At 49.0% G+C, this 21,580-nt stretch overlaps 10 protein-coding genes across 10 annotated transcripts; 5 read left to right on the top strand and 5 right to left on the bottom strand.

The window, feature by feature from the left end:
• Nucleotides 1-121: 121 nt before the first annotated feature.
• On the bottom strand, nucleotides 122-4,767 carry HD556DRAFT_1228845 (uncharacterized protein; the record flags this gene model as incomplete). The annotated part of the gene is made up of 8 exons (XM_041297254.1): nucleotides 122-156; nucleotides 209-286; nucleotides 338-618; nucleotides 670-866; nucleotides 920-1,244; nucleotides 1,297-1,641; nucleotides 1,694-3,893; nucleotides 3,954-4,767. 8 exons carry the CDS (start codon nucleotides 4,765-4,767, stop codon nucleotides 122-124), a joined length of 4,275 nt encoding a protein of 1,424 aa, XP_041164876.1.
• Nucleotides 4,768-5,348: 581 nt separating this feature from the next.
• HD556DRAFT_874012 (PAXNEB-domain-containing protein) lies at nucleotides 5,349-7,397 on the bottom strand. Its single transcript, XM_041311905.1, has 4 exons — nucleotides 6,898-7,397; nucleotides 6,608-6,842; nucleotides 6,383-6,554; nucleotides 5,349-6,321 (listed from the first exon to the last, which is right to left on the bottom strand). The coding sequence occupies exons 1-4, from the start codon at nucleotides 7,341-7,343 to the stop codon at nucleotides 5,816-5,818; spliced, it is 1,359 nt and encodes a 452-aa protein (XP_041164875.1). The 5' UTR covers nucleotides 7,344-7,397; the 3' UTR covers nucleotides 5,349-5,815.
• Nucleotides 7,398-7,410: 13 nt separating this feature from the next.
• HD556DRAFT_873985 (LexA/Signal peptidase) lies at nucleotides 7,411-8,609 on the top strand. The gene is made up of 5 exons (XM_041311904.1): nucleotides 7,411-7,521; nucleotides 7,570-7,629; nucleotides 7,677-8,018; nucleotides 8,078-8,295; nucleotides 8,354-8,609. Exons 1-4 carry the CDS (start codon nucleotides 7,453-7,455, stop codon nucleotides 8,135-8,137), a joined length of 531 nt encoding a protein of 176 aa, XP_041164874.1. The 5' UTR covers nucleotides 7,411-7,452; the 3' UTR covers nucleotides 8,138-8,295; nucleotides 8,354-8,609.
• HD556DRAFT_1438438 (TPR-like protein) lies at nucleotides 8,239-9,260 on the bottom strand (the record flags this gene model as incomplete). Its single annotated transcript, XM_041305845.1, has 6 exons — nucleotides 8,239-8,318; nucleotides 8,372-8,530; nucleotides 8,584-8,682; nucleotides 8,733-8,769; nucleotides 8,820-9,134; nucleotides 9,189-9,260. The coding sequence occupies 6 exons, from the start codon at nucleotides 9,258-9,260 to the stop codon at nucleotides 8,239-8,241; spliced, it is 762 nt and encodes a 253-aa protein (XP_041164873.1).
• Nucleotides 9,261-9,741: 481 nt separating this feature from the next.
• HD556DRAFT_1229182 (uncharacterized protein) lies at nucleotides 9,742-10,799 on the top strand (the record flags this gene model as incomplete). The annotated part of the gene is made up of 6 exons (XM_041297274.1): nucleotides 9,742-9,999; nucleotides 10,050-10,125; nucleotides 10,172-10,254; nucleotides 10,305-10,471; nucleotides 10,522-10,547; nucleotides 10,600-10,799. 6 exons carry the CDS (start codon nucleotides 9,742-9,744, stop codon nucleotides 10,797-10,799), a joined length of 810 nt encoding a protein of 269 aa, XP_041164872.1.
• A 308-nt stretch (nucleotides 10,800-11,107) lies between these two features.
• HD556DRAFT_1438436 (uncharacterized protein) lies at nucleotides 11,108-12,871 on the bottom strand (the record flags this gene model as incomplete). The annotated part of the gene is made up of 5 exons (XM_041305844.1): nucleotides 11,108-11,795; nucleotides 11,854-12,422; nucleotides 12,498-12,569; nucleotides 12,624-12,671; nucleotides 12,722-12,871. The coding sequence occupies 5 exons, from the start codon at nucleotides 12,869-12,871 to the stop codon at nucleotides 11,108-11,110; spliced, it is 1,527 nt and encodes a 508-aa protein (XP_041164871.1).
• Nucleotides 12,872-14,249: 1,378 nt separating this feature from the next.
• Nucleotides 14,250-15,474, top strand: HD556DRAFT_1533776 (uncharacterized protein; the record flags this gene model as incomplete). The annotated part of the gene is made up of 7 exons (XM_041309551.1): nucleotides 14,250-14,268; nucleotides 14,308-14,507; nucleotides 14,558-14,633; nucleotides 14,680-14,762; nucleotides 14,810-14,979; nucleotides 15,028-15,053; nucleotides 15,108-15,474. The coding sequence occupies 7 exons, from the start codon at nucleotides 14,250-14,252 to the stop codon at nucleotides 15,287-15,289; spliced, it is 756 nt and encodes a 251-aa protein (XP_041164870.1). The 3' UTR covers nucleotides 15,290-15,474.
• A 562-nt stretch (nucleotides 15,475-16,036) lies between these two features.
• HD556DRAFT_873762 (saccharopine dehydrogenase) lies at nucleotides 16,037-17,672 on the top strand. Its single transcript, XM_041311903.1, has 6 exons — nucleotides 16,037-16,280; nucleotides 16,330-16,806; nucleotides 16,858-17,127; nucleotides 17,183-17,411; nucleotides 17,465-17,545; nucleotides 17,604-17,672. Exons 1-4 carry the CDS (start codon nucleotides 16,123-16,125, stop codon nucleotides 17,382-17,384), a joined length of 1,107 nt encoding a protein of 368 aa, XP_041164869.1. The 5' UTR covers nucleotides 16,037-16,122; the 3' UTR covers nucleotides 17,385-17,411; nucleotides 17,465-17,545; nucleotides 17,604-17,672.
• A 176-nt stretch (nucleotides 17,673-17,848) lies between these two features.
• Nucleotides 17,849-19,044, top strand: HD556DRAFT_1438433 (uncharacterized protein; the record flags this gene model as incomplete). The annotated part of the gene is made up of 2 exons (XM_041305843.1): nucleotides 17,849-18,197; nucleotides 18,263-19,044. The coding sequence occupies 2 exons, from the start codon at nucleotides 17,849-17,851 to the stop codon at nucleotides 19,042-19,044; spliced, it is 1,131 nt and encodes a 376-aa protein (XP_041164868.1).
• A 387-nt stretch (nucleotides 19,045-19,431) lies between these two features.
• On the bottom strand, nucleotides 19,432-21,239 carry HD556DRAFT_1429913 (uncharacterized protein; the record flags this gene model as incomplete). The annotated part of the gene is made up of 9 exons (XM_041304861.1): nucleotides 19,432-19,589; nucleotides 19,641-19,724; nucleotides 19,776-19,838; nucleotides 19,889-20,005; nucleotides 20,058-20,409; nucleotides 20,458-20,523; nucleotides 20,580-20,755; nucleotides 20,806-21,113; nucleotides 21,175-21,239. The coding sequence occupies 9 exons, from the start codon at nucleotides 21,237-21,239 to the stop codon at nucleotides 19,432-19,434; spliced, it is 1,389 nt and encodes a 462-aa protein (XP_041164867.1).
• Nucleotides 21,240-21,580: the final 341 nt, after the last annotated feature.

Raw genomic sequence — 21,580 nt, 5'->3', positions numbered from 1 at the left:
TGCAACATGCAGGAAACTTAATGACAGTATATATACGTATCAGAGTGCCCATCCAGCGAGCTAGAAATGAATGCACAGAGGTTGGGCACTAGGTTTTAGGCGCGATGGTAATCTTAAGCGTCTATGCTTTTGCAGAAGGTATATGCAGGTTAATGGCTAAGATATACCGTCAGCCAAAATAGGACCCTGGGTGTGTAGTTGTATTTACCTCTAAACCAGTTCAAAGCATCAGAAGGTGATGGAGCATCGAAATATAGGATAGCCTTGTTGTCAACCAGGCGCAAAACTAGGGTCGATGTTAAAATAGACAAAACTTCTCCATTTCAGATCAACTTACCAGTTCCATGGACGATGCTTGCCGGCTGGGGTAAAGTCTGCATCCGCAGCACCGCCCACAGGTCAACCGCAGACATCGGATCCTTCCCGTCGCTAGGATCCCTGCAGAGAACAAGAAGGTCGTTACACAGTATTCCAACGAGTGGCCGGGGGTTCAGCTCTGGCGCTAGGCAATCAACTTGAACAGCAGAGGCATCCCCCTGAGCATTGAACGTCTCAAAAGAAACGACCGTCTTTCGCACCACCCTAGTGAGCAGTAGAGGTCCATCCATAATGAGCCGTCTGACGGAAGCGTCAGAGGATTGTAAGCTGGTGCCTGCGTCCACAACTCACCGATGTGGTTGCACCAGAGGGCTAGGGAATTTGCCTCGTATTCTTGACTGCCATTGAACGAGTTTTCGTCGGGATTCAGACTCTCGTTTGCCTTCATTCATGTTATTTGCCAACGAAGATATTTCTGCCAGAGCTCGGTCCAGCGAGTCATCTAAAAAGGTATAAGATGGTGGAGTGCTCCGCAAAAGCTCTTCCAACTTGACAGATGATTAGTTAATCGTGTCATATACAGACCAGTGCGAATACTTACTAGCAGGCGGTACCGTGGTATTCGTTGAACTGGTAAAAGCAAATAGCCTTCCATATTGAGTTGTGAATGGCGAGGATTCAAGCGGCAACGTTTCAAAAAGTGCTTTATTCGTTTCCGTTGTCCAGACGTTAAATGTGCTGTATGACTCGGAGAAGATGGATCAGGCACCACGACTTTCTCTGAAGGAGAGGAGATAGCAAGACCAAGCCCAACAAGTTGAGCAGTGCTGGAGGAGGGTGTTATGGTAGAGCCTGGGCTAATGTTTCCTGCGACAGGTCTATCTGTCGACCAAAATCTGATGCGCTGGACAGAATTGTCAAAGTTGCTGCGCATACTCTGTGAGCAAAGAGCAGAGCATGAAATATTCATGTACTCACTTGATATATGTCGAGTACATCCTCATGAAAGCAGCATATCTCAAGAAACATCCAGCCACAGCTGTCGCTACCTCCACGGACAACTGACCGTCAGGATCAAACTCTTCAATTCCAGGAGGCTTTTGTAGCAGCGGAGCCGCTGCTTTTTCCAGCGACGGAAGGAAGCTTTCCTTGTGGAACGAAAAGAGCGCTTCAATGCCACTGAAAACGATCTTCCTCTCTGCTGAGGGGATGGTCATTTCCTTGCTAGAACCAACACCACTGATCAGGTTGACAGGAGCAGCACTAGGCTTGATGTATATGTCGACAAGTTCTTGGAGGCCTTTCACGTACGTCTTCTCCGTCCTATAATTACAGTTAACAACATCCACCACAGTCAACAATCAAGAACTCTTACTCGACAATCTCTCGAACCACAAGTGCACGCCTGCTCTTATCATCCTTGTACTTTCGCTCATCTTGAGAACAGTCCGAGGCAGCAACGCTGACTGTCTGTGAAGCCGTCCCACTGCGCAAACCGGACATGGTATCAGGAGACCGTAGCTGCGCAGACATGGATCCTGCTCGAGAAATCGTCGACATTGCGGACGTATCGGAATTTGTCCTCTCAATGATCGTCGGCCTGCGCGAGCGCATTCCGCTCGACAAATTCTCTTCCCCTCCAGAATACACGCTGACGGTATTACCACCCTGAGACAGGCCGAGATCATTCATATCCTTCAAGTACGCCATAACAGAGCGTAAAGCCCGCGTGTATGCCTCTCGGGTTCTTTCCTCCTCTCTTCGAGTAGCAAAGTCGACGCTATCTGAATCTGGAACTGGACCTGACGAGATACTGGATCCGGGCTCATCCGCGTCATTACCGCCTGATAGACGTTCCAGAAAGGGTACAGGTGATGATGAAGGAATAGTCGCTGTATCATCGACCGGTAAGAAACTCCTTCTTCTGGATGACCGCGGAACAGGAGAAGATGATGGAATAAGGAAATTGCCAGGAATAGCAGGCGGCGGAATAGGGGAAGCCTTTTCGGAGGTTGGAGTCTCATTCTCAGTCTTATCCTCTAGCTCTGGTGGGGAAAAAATGACAGGAGGGGCACCGCCCGTGAATGGCCCAAAAACTTCCGTAGTAGAGAAGCGAAGGTCAATCTGAGGCGACGTGCTTGAGTGCGGCGTCGTAGGATTTGAGGCAAATACAATCCCCGACTCGGGCTGAGACGTGCGGTTGTGCGTGGTGGTCGGACGATATGGAGAAGCAGGAGAGTCGGGTCCAGGTCGCATCTTCCCCATCGACATTTTCTTCAAGAAACCCCATCGCCCGCTCTTTTCTCTGTCCTTGGAGTGAGATTGGGACTGCCTTGCAAGGCTATTCCTCTCCCCATAACCTGGTGAAGATCGAGGCGGATCACGTGCCAACTTTCGACGCGGAGAAGTCGCCGGTGAGATAGTTTCGACGGCAGATATACGTGAGGACTCAGGAGCTGTGGGCTCTAGAGTGCCTGAAGGCGGATCGAACAGTGCCTGAGGTAAGGATGGCCGCGGATTACGCGTGACGGTAGAAGATGACGAAGAAACGCCGAGACTGGCGTATCGTTTGGGTACACTCAGGCGATCGGATTCCGGTGAGGCACCCACCACGGTAAGCAAATTCAAGCTGGACGCTGAGGTCGAATAATTCGGGAGCGCTGGGAGGGCAGGGGTGACGGTGGGTGAGTCCTGCGGAGAAATTTGAGAATCACGTTGATCGAAAGATGAACGTAGTTCCCCCGCGCTCTTCATTCTCCGCAGATCGTGATCTGTGTAGTAACCCGAGTCTTCCACGTGCTTCGACATCCCGAGTCCATCAGCCACTTCAGTTCTGGGGCGCGACTTTGAACTGAAAAATGATCCATTTGGAGCAGTCTTGGTGCGTATTAAACCCCGCGGAGCAGCCTTCGGGAGGGGTAGCGTTGACGGAGAGGTTACGGAACGACCAAGAAATGGAGCACGGGCTGGCGTAATAGTGTCGTCATCAAATTGAGAGACTGATGGCCCCTCCGGACCCGCACTAGTAGGCTCCGACTCCGTGTCTGTCTCTGGCCCCACAGACAAATCAACGAGGCTGGCGGGGGAAGGGGGGATAATGGATGTCGAGGGGGGATAAAGTGGTGGCACCGAAGTTTTAGCGAGGAGTGGCTCGACCAAAGCTTGCCAAGGTCCCTGAAACGGGTTGCCATCAAGATAAAGCTCCTGCAATGAAGGCAAGAGGCACAGCCAGCTGGGTAGGGAATGCATTTTGTTCCTCCGAACGCTAAGGGTGTGAAGCTTATCGAGCACGCATAATGAATCGGGAAGGCTACCAATACCAGTAGAATCCGCGATGAGCACACGCAGGGACGTGAGATTAGTCAAGAACGCGGGCAAGACTCGAAGAGGATTGGACGCGACATTGAGCTCTTCTAGGTTCTCACATGAAGCAAGGGCAATAGGAACCGCATTCAAGAAGTTGGCGGAAATGTCGAGCGCGAGTAGGGTATTGCATATTTGCGGTAGGACGCCCAGCAGGAAAGTCGGTACCGTACCGGGCGTGCTAGACGATCCCAGAAGTAGATGCGTAGTTCCTGATGAAGGTGGTGTCATGAGTTGGATAAATGCCTGGAGTGAATAACACCCGCACTCACCTGGCTCAACACGTAGCTGGACAACTGGGATGCCTTCGCCTGTAACAATGAGGCCGCGGCCTTCTTCAGCTACCACTACCGCAGATGTCCTTTCCTCCTCCTTGTCGTCAATCTCATCATCTTCCTCACCGAGGTCGTCAGTTTCTTCGTCACTTGTCAAACCAACTTCATCTCTCTCATCTACTGTTTGCCAACCCATGTCGAAGCTAGGGTTTTCTCGAAGACGTGGCATGCCGTTTTCATGCATGCTGTTAGTGTTATTGTTATTTTGCCCGATGGAAGATGACCTGGATCGAATACTCGCTGAGTATTCTGACCACCTGGTTTGGTCTATTGGAGTCCTTCCTGCAGATGAAGGCGTAACGGTCTTGGTCTGCAAGATCTGGTCCACGTCATCAGATGAAATTCCCACTGCGACACCAATCTCGTCGTCCTCTCCTGTAGCAACGTGAATATGGCCATAGTCACTTGATGTCAGTGCACTTCCGGAGCTAGTGTATGCAGACGAACGTGTGGATGCGGAAGAGGAACCTTCGGAAGAGAGAGCCGGCAGGGTGGAAGAGAGCCTATCAGACATGCGAGAATATTGGGAACGTTGGGGATATGGGTCTGGGAACTGAGAAGGATCTGGGAGCGGTGGCACCTTGGGGGGTCGTGCAAATGAATGTGTTGGAGATGAATCTAAACGAAAAGAAGATTCGCCCTCGGAGACCGACCGCACAAGAGGTGTTTGTAGAAACGAATGGTCTGGTACGAGGGGAATGCCAGCAGATGGAGACTCGTCCAGACTTGAAGTATCCGCAGCAAGTCTCATATTGGTTAAATTCTGAGTACCGTAATGTTGGGAACAGGTCCCAGATTCACCAGGTACAGATGGCGTCGGGGAGCGTGAGCGGGATCCGGGGTGGTGATTGGGAGAAAGTGAGCTGGAAGGCGGTAAGGCGGTTGATGGATGGTCTAGATTTTGAAAATGGTGAGCAAAAAAAAGGTCGGGTAATGAACGTCGAAAACAAGGAAAGAATTATTGTGGTAAGCGCCGAGGAAGCACTCATTAAGTTAAGTGCATGATACGCTAAATTGAAACACTACATTGAATGATATAACTCACCAGGTCCCATCTCTGAGTGTATCCAACTAGTTGAACTTGATGGGGCATGATTATGAATTGGTGGCATTGGTAGTGGTTTTTCGTATAATGAAGTATAACCAGCTGGCCTGAGTACGTTGGGATGGTCGTTCCTGATAAGAAGCTTGTCAACAGAACAAGAGAGTGTGATGAAAGTTTGACTTTACATGAGTGCTCTGATGGTTACTTGCTCGTCCATGGGTGAGATGAGAGTGCTTCAAGAAACGTTCCTTGCCATTATGTATACTACAGTGCTCACTTCTCATGTTGTTACATAAAACACGTTTTCTTTCCCATAAATTAAGCAAAAAAAAAAAAGTTACTGTATAACCCAGTGCGATGCATTCATCATATCTCCATCACCGCGACATGGTTACATCACACAGCTGTTCAAGGGTGAAAGCTCTCCGAATCTAATTTTCTAGATTTCACACGTCAGCTCATGGTTATTCAATTATGCTGGAGCCAGTCCTAGTGACTTGTATCTCCGACATCAAATGGGTACAGCTGTCTACTCTCCACTCCTCGTCAATCCAACGTAACGAGGGCCAATATTGACAGTCGTTACACACCTTGGGCTTCATGAGTAACACTCACTTTTTCCATTTACAGGTACAACAGGGCATACAGTACCGTAGTCATCGCCATGTGTACGGGGAGGGCTTTCCCTCGAGTCAAAAAAAAACTTCCAGATGCTTATTCTTCAGCAGTGCAGGGTAACGGAGATAAATTGCCTTCAAAAATCGTACAAATCAGGACGCTCAGAACGGAACGCCACCTTTTTCTTTGGCTTCTTTGGCTTTGCAGGAACAAGGGAGCCGCCAGCATCGGGTATAGCCCGACCCGTAGGAGTATCGGACACTACCTCTTTGGAACGTTCGAATTCAACCTCCACTGTCGCAAGTGAACCCTTTCTGCCTTCAGTCGCCAGAACAGCAGCGGGCATCGTTTCATGCACCATGTTGCCATCCAGTGCCATAGCATTCGAGGAAGGTGTCGTTCGCCGCTCAGTCACACCACCTTCCAAGTCCAGGTGTATGGTCTCAAAGATAAGACGTTTGCGCATACACTTGAAAGCAAGGTTATTTTCTCCACTTCCGCCCATCGACCCTGCAGCCGATGACAACCCGCGGAGAGTGGAATATTTATCACTGGCTGGGAGAATAGTATGGGGGGCCGGAAGCGTCAGAATTTGAACGATGCCGTGATGGGAAGGGAAAAGAGAAGATAGTGATGGGTTAGCTGGGCACATGACCGTCGTCACATCAGAAAATCTATGTTAGGCACACGTATCAATACTCACCACCAAATGCCGACATCGAGATTGCTGCATCTGTTAGCCACCCCACTTTTTGAACCCACCCCGGTCCTCCCCATGTATCCGTACACATATGAGGAGCGAGAGATAGTGAGGCGCAAGCATTTGGATGTCGATGCAGAAGCCTTCGAAGCGAGTGCAGCAAGGTCAACACAGTCTATCATTGCATCAGCGACGATCTCCTCGGGCTTGCAGGTGGCTGTATCTCACTGGTGGTTGCATGTCGCCCCAGTGGGGCGATCCTAAAGCAGGGATACATATTCGAACAGCGTGTGCATCTGTGCCGTTCGACAGTAGCTCCTCGATCTGTTCGATTACTCCCGTACCATCCTCAAATATATCAACATCAATCGGAATCAGTTGGGCGGATTGTCGTGCAGCATCAAGGGCTGTAGCGGGGATCCTGCAAGTCAAATCAAATGACATGCAGAGATCGTCATTAAGACTATAATTGGTTGAACACCTCAGTATCATCCGGTGTGAGTAGAGGACTTACATACGAGTTAGACGAAACTGTTGTCTGGAACTTCTTCATCTGCTCATAACGCCAGGCAATCTTGATCTTATCATCATGCTGACTCGCCTTCTCATCGTCCGCATCCTCAGCTGTACTGGCTTGTGCAGGCGTCGATGGAGTATTCCCGGCCATCCAAATGCCCTCCCTTGCAAATCTCAGGGGTTCGTCATGGATGATGCAGACTTTCTGACCAGAGGCAAGACCTTGGGCTACGAAGTACTTCTGCACCAGTTCTCCGTATGCCGAGTGATGATCAGGAGCAAGGACAGCGAGAGAGCAAGACAAAGGTAGTCCCCCACCGAGAATATCATCAAGTGAAGGTATCCCAGTTGAAGTTATTACGGTAGAAGTAGAAACCGGGGAAAGACGAGTGCCTTGGGGTAGGTTAGCGCGACCTGACAGTGTTTTACGTTTGAAAGAAGACATCATAAGCGTCCTGCAGTAGATCTTCCCTGCATGAAGAGGCTACTCAATTTCAAATTGTATGCTTACCGATGTAAAAATATTTACATAAATATTTTTGACATGTTTCGCTTCAATGATACCCCCATCATGGTTGCACCTTGCAGAACCAGCCATCAAGAAAGTCGGTCTTACTTGTCTACATGTTCGTATCCAACAACCAGTTCCACGGACATTCATTGACGTTCTCCAGCTCATTAACTTCGGTTTTGCCTTTCACCTTTTCAAGGAAAATGTCGCCGGCCTATGCTTCGTTCGTGAATCTAACCACCCATCATCGACCGTTCTGATAAAACATAGATGGCTGGTCCTTCTATGCTTCCAACGCTCGACAATAGTGGCGAACTGGTCCTCGAAAGCATTCTCCCCCATCGGTTATTTCCTAATCAACTTGGAAGAGGGGAGCTTATAACCTTGACATCACCCGTTGATCCTTCTCGCATTATTTGCAAAAGGGTAATTGGCCTTCCGGGCGATGTAGTTTGCGTCGATCCAACTGGGCTCAAAGCTCATTCGACCGAGCATGTTCTCGTTCCCAAAGGGCACATTTGGGTTGCTGGTGACAACGCCGCCTGGTCAAAAGACTCGCGCGATTATGGTCCTGTGTCTATGGCCTTAGTAAGAGGCAGAATCGCTGCCAGGGTAAGTGCACAAATTTCTCATGCAACAGATTCCATGACGGCGAGACTTGCTTTACATAGATTTACCCGCTCAACCGGTTCACCGTCTTCTCTAAGAACGCAACTTACATCGACCATTGACACACGGGATAACAGTCTAGAATAGACAGGAATTATACACTGACGACGTGCTTTCTAATACAATGTGGCATACTGCGATTTGAGGGAATTCAAGATCAATACTATCGAGCAAAGTTCATGGAGTAACCGCCTTGACCATTTGGTTCAAACTTGAAGTTGTCAGTGGACAATCCGAAATTGCCTGACAGTTTCACCGTCAGGCTTATCAGTTTGCAGAGGAAAATAACGACATACCCAGTATGCTATTGCCGAGGTTCTTCAGTTTGCCCGTCATCTCGGCCATTTCTTTCTTCTGAGCCGCTTGCTGGCGAGGTTCAAGAAGCTGCAGGCTCCGCTTGGTCTGTGCCACCTGAGGAGACGTAGGGGGTAGCAATTCCAGGAGTGACTTGTAATCTAGATGATTTTGCTTAAGATACGTTAAGGTGCCCTTGAGCAACAAAGCATACCTTCTTGTGCTTGTGTTAAAGACGACCATGTGTCGAGATGTTCGTTAGAAGCCGCTCGCCGCTGCAGGGCCTTGATATAGTGAGGGTCATCGAGTAATGCTGCAGCGAAACATGTATGGATATTCTTTCTGTTTTTGCAGACGACTTACATTGGGTGCATGATTCAACTGCACCGCTGTAATCGCTCTGATCGATTACAGTGAGATCTTTGAAACATCAAGGATTGATTTGCATACAAGTTTTACCAGACATGCACCAATGTTGGCGTTCAACACGGCTCGAGCCTTGGCACATTCTGCCTCGAGCTCCGAGGGGATGCTGGCTGGCTCTGGCCCCTCCTCTCGCGTTGGCACCTCGCCTGAACTCGCCGATCGGGCACCACCGTGATCTGACGTATCATCCTGTGAGTTATCTGGGGAAGGAGGCTGCGGCTTTCGTCTGGGTAGTCGACTCAGAGCAGTTCTGTATGACACGAGAGCTTCATTCCATCTACTGGCTCGGAACGACTCATTGCCCTCCTGCTTCAATTCATCTGCCTCGGTAATGTTTTTCTGCCGTTCAAATTGATCAGATAATCGACACTCGACCCTGAATTTGATGCTCACCTTGATTTCGTGTTCATTGACGGACTTGTATGGGGTGGACGCGTCGGAAGGTAAATGTTGGTCATCCGCCATTACGATGAATGAATTTGGTTTGGATCCAAGTTGCCAACTTGGAACTTATGAGTATTACACGCTATGTTTACTATGTTCCTCACGATATTTGGTACGGAGTGAACGGCTGGTCAGAAGTGTGTTATTTCATGTGGCTGATGCCACATTGTAAATCGTGCCGTTTAAAATTTGATGCAGAGGACCTATTAGACCAACTGGTAGCCAATGACAAATCATTACATAGAGCAATGAGAGCCGAACAAGGACGTGTTCTACGGCGAACAAATCAGATACATCAACCCTTCCTTGTTACACAGCTGAAAAAAAACGCTGACAATGAGTCTCGCACAGTGGCATCGAATGACGCAGCGATGATTATTCATGTATCGCGGCTGTAATGACGCCGGTTCACAAGTCAATTTTGAACAGGTGGTCGCAGGTATAAAGGTCAGCACTTTCACGCCCCTTTCTTTCGGCAAATTATCAAACTTACTCTTCTATCATGCCCAGCATCAGCGATTCAAAGTGCATCCTCGTCGTTGGATCCACTGCAGGAATAGGTCGGGCCCTTGCCCTTGCAATCTTGGACCTCCCTTCTCAGCCAACTGTCATTGTCTGCGGTCGCCGAAAGGAAAGGCTCGACGAACTGGTTGCCTCCCACAATGCCACCGGACGACTCAAGAGTGTTACTCTTGACGTGCTTTCAGAACGCAACGCTCTCAAGTCTTCTATCGAAGATATCGTCAACACTTACCCAGACGTATGTACCCGTAGCACTGTCCCCTGTAAACCAGCTGACCGGCTTTTTAGCTTGACGCTGTTCTTTTCTCGAGTGGCATTCAACGTGCTTTCGACTTCACGAGGCCAGATACCATTGATCTCGACTGTAGGTCTCTCCCACTGTGCACCTATGATATAATAATTTCGGTCAGCTCTCGAGTGTGAACTTGCCACCAATTACACCTCAATTGTCAGGATGATCACTTTCTTCCTCCCTCATCTTATCAAGCTTGGGGTATGAGCATTTTTTATTCTTTTCTCGTTTATCTGACCCTCGTGCAGGAGCAAGGCCGTCCGACATTCTTGTACACAGTTTCCTCAGGACTTTCCATTGTTCCCGCCACTGGAATCGCTAACTACTGCGCGACAAAATCTGCTGTCCACAGCTTGAGTATCTCACTCGCTATTCAGCTTAAGGAGAAGAATGTTCACGTGGTCGAGATTATTCCTCCGTGAGTGACACTATCTGTTCCGTTGTCGTCGGTCTCATTGCCGCTTAAAGACTCGTCGAGTCGGAATTGCATGACTGTGAGTTCCCTTCCAGTTTTCCGTATCTACTGTCTCTTGACCTGCGCGTTAGTCGAAGGCACAACGCAACGTCTATCCAATTTCTGGCTTTCGCTCGAAGAATACACGAAGGTGACGATGGAGGGCCTTGTTCGAGGTGACCCATACGTTCCAGCGGGGATGGTCATCGAACAGCACAAACAGTTTGAGGAAGGAAAGTTGGAGGCTGCAACGAAGATGCATGGGCGTTTCAAGGCAATGACTCAGACATAAAGCACATATTGGAACGTCTGGAACGTAGGTTTCCTCTGCAATCAGGCTCAGAGTGTATAGTGATTGCCGTTCAGGTTCTTCTCTCAAAAAGAATTCTCTTGAATTTGAGAGTGCTGCACTGCTGGAATATAATGCGAAAATCTGAGTCCCAATTGGAAAAACTAGGTTGCATATAGTCGAAGTAGTCAGGGACGTGTAAACCAGTCACTACAAATCCTCTGGATGCCTGATGAACAGTATTGCCTACTCGATGTAGCGTTCGTCATTTGACGCATCTCAAGTAAAGATATGTGTAGATGCCAAGATACTCAGTCCAAACGGTTCAGCGAAAACTGCTCCGTCTTCTGGAGCAGCTCGCTCATGTCTGGAACTGGTACAGGGACACCAGCGGATACGGGGTGGATTATCTCCTGCTCGTCGCCACCAACCACTCTCATCGTAAACCCATTCGGTACGTTCGGCAATCGCACCGAGCCCAAGTTTCTCTGTCCAGGACGCTGGAATGGATTAAATGCGATGGGGTATTCTCTGGGCCGCGTAAGATTGTAAATCTCCGGGCCAATCATGCCTGCTGAGTGTAAGCGAGGGAGGGCATGAGCAATGATCTGGGGAATTGCATCTCTTTGAAGTTCGGCGGATTGTTCTGCGTATTCGGAGACGGCAAAAGGCGTATTATCAGTGTGACAGCACAAGATGACGAACTGCCACGCTGGGTAACTGGTGAGCCCAGCATTCAGACCGACGATAGCGTCTGGTTTGCTTCCTAGGAGCAAAGGGAGCCGCGGGTCCCAATTTTCATGATCTCCATGGAGAAAAAGGGACAGAGTGCTGGCTCCGCAAGATGCAGGGCTGGTGTAGGTGTAGACTGGCTCGTTCTGTTTCGCCTTCATAGCGATGCTATTCTTCTTTGCCTTACTAACAATAGAGTGGACTGCGATGCCGAAGAAAGTCATCTTGATATCTGTGTGAGGAAGCAGCAACGCTAGTTCAGAGAATCTAGCACGATGATGATAATCAGCATGGAAAAGATTAACCGCTGACAGTCCCCACATACAGGGGAAGCATATTCAATTCAACTTCAGCGCCGATATAATGTACGTTGAGCGCCTGACGGCTCTCTGAAGAACTTCTTTTGGGCCCTGCGACCTGGAGCACGTTCACCAAAAGCTGGTATACGGTGAGAGGGTAATGCAACAACAAGGCTGCCGGTGATTCCTTGGGGATATTTCGCCACTTGTACCATGAATCCCAGTCCACGATATCCACGTTGGAAGCAAGCTCAGGCTCCGTGCCAAGCTCAAAAACCAATCGGGGGATTAAACGCTTCTCCAGTTTCCAGCCAGTCTCATCCGTCAATAGTTTATTTGAAAGCAGCATATAGCCGTGTTCAAATCCCTTTGTATCGTCGACGCGAAGCGCTCCAGATGGGCCGGAAGTATTACTTGGCTGCTGAAGGTGTGGGTTGGAGCCTCCGGGAATGCTCCAGTAGCCGAAACCCTCTGCACCCAAGACATTGTGATAGGCACGTACGATGGGTTCGGCAAAGGTGCCATCCGTCTCGATGCGACCCCAGGGAAATTGCTTCAGAAGGGCTTGCACTTGCGGGACCTTCTCCATATGTACCTGAGATGGAATTCGTCAGACAATACGAATAAACGGTACTTTGGGAAAGAACAGGTAAGCACTGATCATTCGTACCTTATTCTTTGCACAGAAGAATTTGTGACCTTGGGCTCCAAACCTCCCTGCCTTCCAGTTTGCGGTATGGCACTGAAAAGTCGAAGATAAGCGAGTGCCTAGATATTAATGGAGATGTAAATTGACATTCTTCGAGCAGAATACAGCGGATCTACAACCCGAGCAGATCAAGGGCTAATGACTCGAAGTCAATCACCGGCTAAAGCGTAACTATTTGAACGTACTTTACGACCCATGATAGGTATGTCGCAATTATAGCAGGTCGGTACTATCCCAAAGTCCAGTTTACTTGGGTCCCCTCCTGGACGCTGCTCGCTCCGGAGCTGTTCTGCCCCTTTGTATGTCATGCGAGTGATGTCTGCAGCAGTAGGCATGGGTATTTTGTTGGGCATCTTGTATGCAAGGGTCAGAGGATGGAATGGAGGGATCGTGGATGTAAATTATAGCTTTCAAAGTTCATGAGGTAGCCACGAGGCCCATGCGGCAAATTCAATCGATAATCGATTCTCCCTGCAGCGCTTGACCAAAACCGCGTTGATCATTGACAATTCCGGTGCATTGCGAACTTTTCAGCACATGTGCATGATCCTGCATTTTACTGAGCGGTTGCATACAAAAGGCAACGTGAGATCTGACTGCTTCAGACAGAATCACCAGCAGGTCACTGCACCTGAAGCTGAAGGCTTGAACCGAAATATCAACTGTACGTAAGTGGAGCATCAGGGCTAGTACCGTGAACACGTGACTTGCGGCTAGGCTCATCGGCATCATACCTCCATCATCGTTGTCGTCGTATTTAACAAGCAAAATTCTGATAAATGGATTACTGTAATACACCATCCAACTCATTAACGTTTTACTTCCATCTTTTCAAGAGAAATGGCACTGGTTCATGCTTCGTTTGTGAATCCAAGTAATGCTACGCTATGTGCAACTGCATTTTCAGTGCACGAATTTTCTAACGGCTTGTTCACGACTGTTTTCATCAATATTACTGTTACTACATGCCACTACCCTGCAGTTCTAGCACTTCGACATACAACAATCGCTTGAGCTGCAATATCGAAGAAACATTCCCTGCCAGCTTCCATTGTCCCCAGACTTTCGTGTAGCATCTCCTCCCCTCAAATCAGTGGTAGTCTGACCTCAACAAGTTGTGCTTGATGCAGTTGATTTCCTGGCGTTACAGACGGAGCTGCTTGCGGAAGCGCTAGGCCCATTCTGCGAGTGAGTTGTTTCCTTGAAGCTCTTCTCTGCGACAGCGCGAGTTTGCTGTGAATGAGCAAGCCGTTGTTGGAATATTCTGACCCTATCACAAATTTTTCGGTGGGTTATTACGAGGTGCGTAGCTTTTCGCAGGCGCATGGAAGCTGAAGCGCTGATCGGTTTCTCTTTGCTGTACAGCATCGCTTTTTCGAGATACTATTCTCGACACTTCGAAGGCATGGTAAGTTCGGTCCCCCTTGCATGAAGCTTATACAAGCATCAGACTGTTGGCAGAAGCATGGGCACATGGGGTGATATAAGTGTCAGCCTATGCATATTGCACTCGGGAACAGAAAATCGAGAATACGCGTCCCCTGAGTGGCAATGCAATTCTGATCCCTCGTATAAATGCATCATTCCCTGTCACAGCAAGTGGCTGTGATGACAACAGATTACAGATCATGATCACGTAGTTATAAAGGTTAGCGCATTCATCTCCTTCTCCAACTACTATTAGCCTAATACCACAAAACTTGCTCCTCCATCATGCCTAGCATCAGCGATTGTAAGTGTGTCCTTGTCATTGGATCCACGTCAGGGATAGGTCGTTCCCTTGCCCTTGCAATCTTGGACCTCCCTTCTCAGCCAACCGTCATTGTCTGTGGGCGCCGCAAGGAAAGGCTCGACGAACTGGTTGCCTCCCACAATGCCACCGGACGACTCAAGAGTGTTACTCTTGACGTGCTTTCAGAACGCAACGCTCTCAAGTCTTCCATCGAAGATATCGTCAACACTTACCCAGACGTATGTACCCGTAGCACTGTCCCCTGTAAACCAGCTGACCGGCTTTTTAGCTTGACGCTGTTCTTTTCTCGAGTGGCATTCAACGTGCTTTCGACTTCACGAGGCCAGATACCATTGATCTCGACTGTAGGTCTCTCCCACTGTGCACCTATGACATACTAATTTCGGTCAGCTCTCGAGTGTGAACTTGCCACCAATTATACTTCAATTGTCAGAATGATCACTTTCTTCCTCCCTCATCTTATCAAGCTTGGAGTAAGAGCATTTTTTTAATTTTTCTTTCATCCCTGACCCTTGTGCAGGAGCAAGGCCGTCCGACATTCTTGTACCCAGTTTCCTCAGGACTGTCCATCTATCCCGCCGCCGGAGTCCCTGACTACTGCGCAACAAAATCTGCCCTCCACAGTTTGAGTATCTCACTAGCTGTTCAGCTCAAGAAGAAGAATGTTCACGTGGTCGAGATTATTCCTCCGTGAGTTACTTCATTTGTTTCATTGTTATCGAACTCATTGTCGCGAAGACTCGTCGAGTCGGAGCTGCACGGCTGTGAGTTCCCTTCAATTCTTTTTCGTCTCTACTGTCTCTTGACCTGTGCATTAGTCCAAGGTGCAACGCAAGGACTGAGTCGTTTCTGGCTTACGCTTGAAGAATACACGAAAGAGACAATGGAGGGCCTTGTTCGAGGCGACCCGTATGTTCCAGCGGGGACTGCTGTTGAACGGTACAAAAAGTTCGAGGGTGGGAAGCTGGAGGCTGCAGCGAGGTTATATGGGCAATCCTGATTCAGACAAAGAGAACACAAATATTATTGTTGTAACGTGTTCCTGGCCATTTCGCTACTGGGAGTAAGTTCAAAAAAATTAAACACAGTATCTTGGGAAATTACGTTGCGTCGTGCATAGTCTATGAATACTATTTAAGTACTAAGTAGCAGACGAAGTTAATATAAGCTTTGCCAATATACCTGATACATGTGACTGAATTGGCATGTACTGGAGCGCGCCGTGTCCATTGCCATTCTCGATTTTCCGCTCTGAAACCTCGTGTGTGCAATGCCAATTAAACATACGGTCGCTTCACATGCAGCTTGCAGGAGAATAAAAGCGACGAAGGCCGCCTAGGACCTAGGTTGATGAGCGTCGACATGATGGTGGTATTGCAGGAATTATCAATCATTGGTCGAGATCGTTATAAAAGATACCTCAGTGTAAGACTCTGACAGGTGACAATAATATGTCACTAATTCAGTGTTCCAAACTTGCTAGAGACTTCCGGAGTGTGTTTGTCCTTTCTTTTATAGTTCAGGGCCCTGGGCCTAGCGGACTGCTAGAATCGTTATCATTGTAAAACTGTCCATACCACATGATTCGACGTGCCAGTGGCAGTATGTGCGTTATGCCGAGCATGCATATATAGTCCAGTCGCTGACCCGTTCTGGCTAAGCCTTCTCCTCGAGTCACGCGTTTCACGACGCGTCAAGTCACATGATCGTAAAATCTCATTTTAAAATTAAAGTTCGGAGTGACTCCGATCGCGAGTCACTTTGACTCTGCTTGATCTAGTTATTAAATATTCGTCGGTTAGAACAAACTAGTGGTGCACACCTCGATCAATCATGTCTACCCAACGCCTCTGGCTTCGTTGCGAAAAGAAGGAGTTCGAGCGTCGCTCAGCCCTTACGCCTACCACGGCGAAGAAGCTGATCGATGCTGGCTTCCAAATCAGCGTCGAACGTGATGAACAACGGATTTTCGATGACGTCGAGTTCGAAGCGTATGTGCGAATGATATAACCGTTATCGTCCGCTAAACACGCGTCGTAGTGTTGGTTGTACGTTAGTGGATAACAGCTCATGGCCCACGGCCCCTACAGATGCCCTCATCATCGGGTTGAAGGAACTTCCAGCATCTCAGGAACCCCTGCCTCACACACACATTCAGTTTGCTCACTGCTATAAGCGTCAAGCAGGATGGTCATCTGTACTGGCTCGCTTCTACAAGGGAGGAGGTACACTCTATGATCTGGAGTTCCTCACCGATGCTACGGGTCGGCGGGTTGCTGCTTTTGGATACCATGCTGGCTTTGCTGGTGCCGCCGCTGGCGCACTCGCTTTGGCTGCACGACGATCAGGAGAAAAGTTGGGCCGTTTAGAACCCTACGAGAATGAGACTGCCATGATCGAAGGTGTCAAAAACACACTCGGCGGCAGCGCCAAGGGCGTCAAAGCTCTCGTGATTGGTGCCCTCGGACGATGTGGACGCGGAGCTGTGGATCTTTTCCGCAAGATCGGTTTGTCTGAGTGAGTGATCGCACGAAGCCAGGCAGTATATGTCTTGACAAGTCTTCGTAGGGACGACATATTAAAGTGGGATATGGCTGAGACTGCCAAAGGTGGTCCATTCCAGGAAATCCTTGACGTGGATATCTTTGTAAATTGCATCTACCTGTCGTCTTTTATCCCACCTTTCTTGGACAAAGACCAAATTATCGCTGCCGGCCAAAATAGACGGCTGTCGGTAGTTGTGGATGTCAGTTGCGACACGACGAACCCATTCAACCCCATCCCAATTTACAGTATAAACACAACATTTTCCGAACCAACTGTTCCTGTTGATCTCGGGTGCGTAACTTTGGTACATTGCCTGAACCAGCTAATGTCTTGACTTGTGCACCAGACAAGATTTGCCGTTGTTGTCGGTGATCTCCATTGATCACCTACCAACGCTGTTGCCCCGCGAGGCTTCCGAACAATTCAGCAACGATTTGTTACCATCACTCTTGGAGCTTCCTCGACGAAAGACTACCAGGGTCTGGACTGATGCAGAGAAGCTGTTCCACGAGAAACAAAAAGAGGCAATTGCAGCGGAAGGCCTGTGATCGGTTGGGTTGAAAATTGGGATTCAGGCTGGTGAAACATGTCCTCGCCCGTGTTATTGTTGTAATATTAGTATCAGTAGGAGATACCACGCTCTGTAACAATGATTTAAGTGTTTGAAAGTAGTACCCGGGAAAATGCTTGGGCGGCCCGTGGAGTTATAGTAAGCCAGCTGGCATGATGGAAAGCGGTGCTATTAATATTATATGATCTGTTGGCAGGATACAGTGTTGTCGTTCTGTACAACCAGGTGAAATCTGGATGATAAGATAAACCAGGACCGAGCAATTCCTAGTGTGGCACGCCGCTTTATGTACTAACATATCTAGCGCTGCGACTCGCGAGCGTGGTGAAACTCCTCGTGTTTGCCACCTTTACCGCTCCTTTTATACGTCCACCCGACAAGCTTCCATTCTTTTCATTCTTTCATTCTTTTTACAGTTGGCGCCGGTCGCCCTCCCAAGCCATGTTATCCGCCATCGGTACATCCATCCCTCACATCCGCATTTCCCCTGCTTCGCCAGTCAAGGCATGTCCAGAGCCCTACTCCCCGTTTCTCTCCGCACGCAACACAGACAAGGATGATTGCGAGCACCGCCCTCAGTCGCCGAGCCCCCAGTATCACTTTCCAGCCATATCTCCCAGGCATTCGTCTCCTCTTCGTCCTGCAGACTGTCCTCCTCCAAGAGAACTTCATCGTGATCAGTTTGATCTGCTTCTCGAAGTGTCGCGTGACAAGAGAGCTGCGCTCGGTTCGAGAAAGGTCCCAGATCTGCGCAAGGAACTTGCCATCAAGAACCAGAGAAACAAACAACGTGAGTCAAATGGATCGGTATCATGAATGAGTTACGATCTCATTCCGTTATGCGCTTATTTACAGTCGAACGTCGTGCATCCTTCCTATCAAGAATCCAGGAACCTACGTTGTCTACTACAGGTTCTAAGATTTCTGTGGAGTTCCCTGGCGTTAATTATTGCACATTCCCATCTCTCGGCCTCAGCTCACCGTCTTTTAATTCATCTGCCGAGGAGCATGATGGTTGGATTAGAAACGGCCTCCGCGAGCGCCGCACCTGGCACGAACAGACGGATTGTCGTTTACCTATCAGCAAGCCCAAGGCAGACCTGAACTTGGGTAGACGCAAACTTCCATCGCTGGAAGAGATCATCGCCCGCGTTGGACCACCCCATCCTCCCCCACCGATGGCCAATGAGCCAATCTTTGCAACACCCCGTCTACCCATGTTCCTAAGGAGCGACAAAAACTCATCGTCTACACGGACTGTCTCGGACACGAAACCTAGTATCAACATCGGCAGATTACACATGCCTGTCAGGCGCCGTCAGAGCAGTGACTCTATTTCTCATATGCGGACAAGCGCCATGCCCAACTCTCCTTGTTACCCGAACATCGCGGTAGCCAGTCCTCGTGCTCGTGGTAATGCGATATGCGAGTTCACTGAGTCCAATATGCACGCCCTTGGCCGAGCCAACACTGCTCGTGAAATGATTACCACCATCAAACGTCGCACGTCCCCTCCTCTCGTATGCCTCGCAAACCATCAACCTAGGTCAAAGAGACACAGCGCTCCCGCGGAGATGCAACTAAGAGGACGCTCTGGCTTCGAGCATCCAATTATGTCACTGCCTGGGGCTTTTTGAACACATAGACATTTTGGACTTTATCTTGGTACTGCCGTGCAGTCATTTCCATGGACAGCTTATTGGACCTAGTCTTCTTAGTGTAAATACGCTGCCGCGTGTCTTGATGACACGGGGTTGCGTAACCTCTGGACACAAATCCGCTGCTTCTTTTACTTCTTGCCGCACCGTGTTGTACGATCGCAAACCCTGTCTGGTACACGTGCGCTCCTTCGACACCACTGCCTACGCTTACACACCATCATTTACGTGTTGCTATTAGTAGTTCTTACTAGTACGAGTACAACTTTCCCGAGGGAGTATATCCCCTTGGCTATGGGTATTATGCACACAAGGGCTGTCGGTACTTGATTACTTCCTTTTGTCCGTGGGACGCGTGACTGCGAACTACTTCCACGATTCCACCGTTCGCCACCGGTGTTCACGGGTATCAGAAATACTACTAGGTGGCGGGTATGAACTAGTGCTGCTGGCCGGTGGCAGTAGATCTGGAAGCGGTGATGGAGGCCGCCCACGCAATCGAGCAATGACGTCTACACGTCTGCCTTAGTAACGTCAACATTGAGACCATGGGCTGATGACTTATTGTCGCTTACTGTAGTCAAGTCTAACGTGTTCGTCCTGTAGTTCTTCATCCGAGTCTGCCAAGGGATCGGTAGAAGTGACGACCTGCCAAGCATCTAGTGGTGCCCATACACATCAATGTACACGAAACACTGCTTGTCACCCACGTTGCAGCATGCTTCTATGAGGTCCACGAGAGCTACTATAGTTAACTCTATGGTCTTCGCTAACTGTAGGGATATGAGAACGGAACACCCAGAAGCACTAAGGAAGAACATACCAGAACGGGTAATCTGGGGTGCACGGTCGGGGGGAAGATAGTGGATGTAAGGTTTGTCCCTGGTACCTTCTTGCTGTGATCTGGAGGGTCTTGAACGACCAGAAGTGGGCTCAGTCACTGATCAAATGGTTAACGGATAACTAAATCAGTGAATGACAAATAGTCGCACATTTAGATGCAGACGCAGCGGCCTTGACCTTTTTCTCTTTTTCGATAGAGTGGACGAGTCTTTGCAGAAAGAGGTTTCTTTGTGCTGACATCGACTTGCCCCATTCGATTTCATCAGGAGAGTCTATATTTTCCTGTGCCATCTCTGCTTCTGTGAGACGGCGCAGCCAAGGAACCTTGCCGGGATTTTGGCGGGAGTAGTCATCATCGTACGGATTTGGTTGATCAGGGCCCTCCAGATAGTGAAATACGAGCCATAGAAACGCGCGCGCGCGGTCAGCTGAAGCTATGTTGATGGGCAAAAAAAGATCCAGGAAGTTCAGGGGCGGATCGAAGTGAGTACTTGCAAGGGGCTGACAAGCAGTCAGTGCGAGGAGACTAGACACAAATAGAAACCTTACGCCCGCATGGTTTGCTAGAACGAATATTAAATTCACAACACTTGTAGATGGAAGTTCACGAGCCCTCTGGCGGTATGAAGATGAGCTGCTGCATGAAGAACCATGGTGATGAATTCGCGTACGCTCTTCTGCAAGATTTCTTCCGGAGTAGACGGAGGCATGTTCTTAAGCTCAGATGGGAGCAAGGCAGCCTTGAGACAGTTCTTGATCCGCGGGGCATCTTGGGCATTACCATCGGTCTTTTGAAGCGAGGGTACCGGATGATAAGTCCGCAAGGCTGTCTTCATTTCTGGAAAGACTGCCTTCGTTATGAGCACGTTTAAGGAACGAAGCGCGATGCAGACTTACATGCCATAGTGGTGTTGATGCGCCCCACGTTTGTCAGAAGAGAAATTTTGGCAAGTTCGACTGCAAAGGCAGGTGTTTCGGCCATCTTGTCTTTGAGGACTTTGGAACACTTGTGTGACATATACAGTGCATTGACGTAGAGATCGCAGAAGTGGACCTTGGGGTCCTCGCTGGGAGCTTGGGGGGTGAAAACTTTGTGCTTGTCATTGAATATATGGCCAAGGAGATCGAACTGAACGTCCTCTCGGGTGAGAGGTTCTGCGTCGTTGCGCTTTATGGGAAGAGTTTTACGACTTAGGTATCCCACGCTGAGGACATCAAGAAAGTTTTGAACAATGAGCTACGTCAGTGGAGTGGATGGAAACATACAGAGGAGGAGGTTCGGTTGACCAGTTAGTAGCAGGCTGGAGATGGTAGTCGGAAGTTGAAGCCATTGAAGGATATGGGAGCTGCTGAGGATGGATGGGCTACTTATGCAAGGAAACATGAGGCAGTAATCTTTCCTATTGATGATGACCATTTGTATTGCAGGTATGCTTAATTGACAGAATCTCACGTGTAGTGCCACGGGGCCAGGCTATGTCGACATGAGTGCCTGTACTGTCCTAGGTCAATCGCCAGCAAAATTAAACCATCGCAACAATGTTTGTTGGGTTGCGACGAATGAACCTAACTTATAGATGAGTCCTCTTGCCAACCAGCCAGCCGCTGGGACGAACATAAACATCGAGCTTCAATATGCCGATCGATCAACCTTCGCGGAATCAAACGTGAG

Source organism: Suillus plorans (assembly GCF_016647745.1).
Source record: "Suillus plorans strain S12 chromosome Unknown HD556scaffold_7, whole genome shotgun sequence".
Lineage (NCBI taxonomy): Eukaryota > Fungi > Basidiomycota > Agaricomycetes > Boletales > Suillaceae > Suillus > Suillus plorans.
This window is presented reverse-complemented; position numbering and strand designations above follow the sequence as displayed.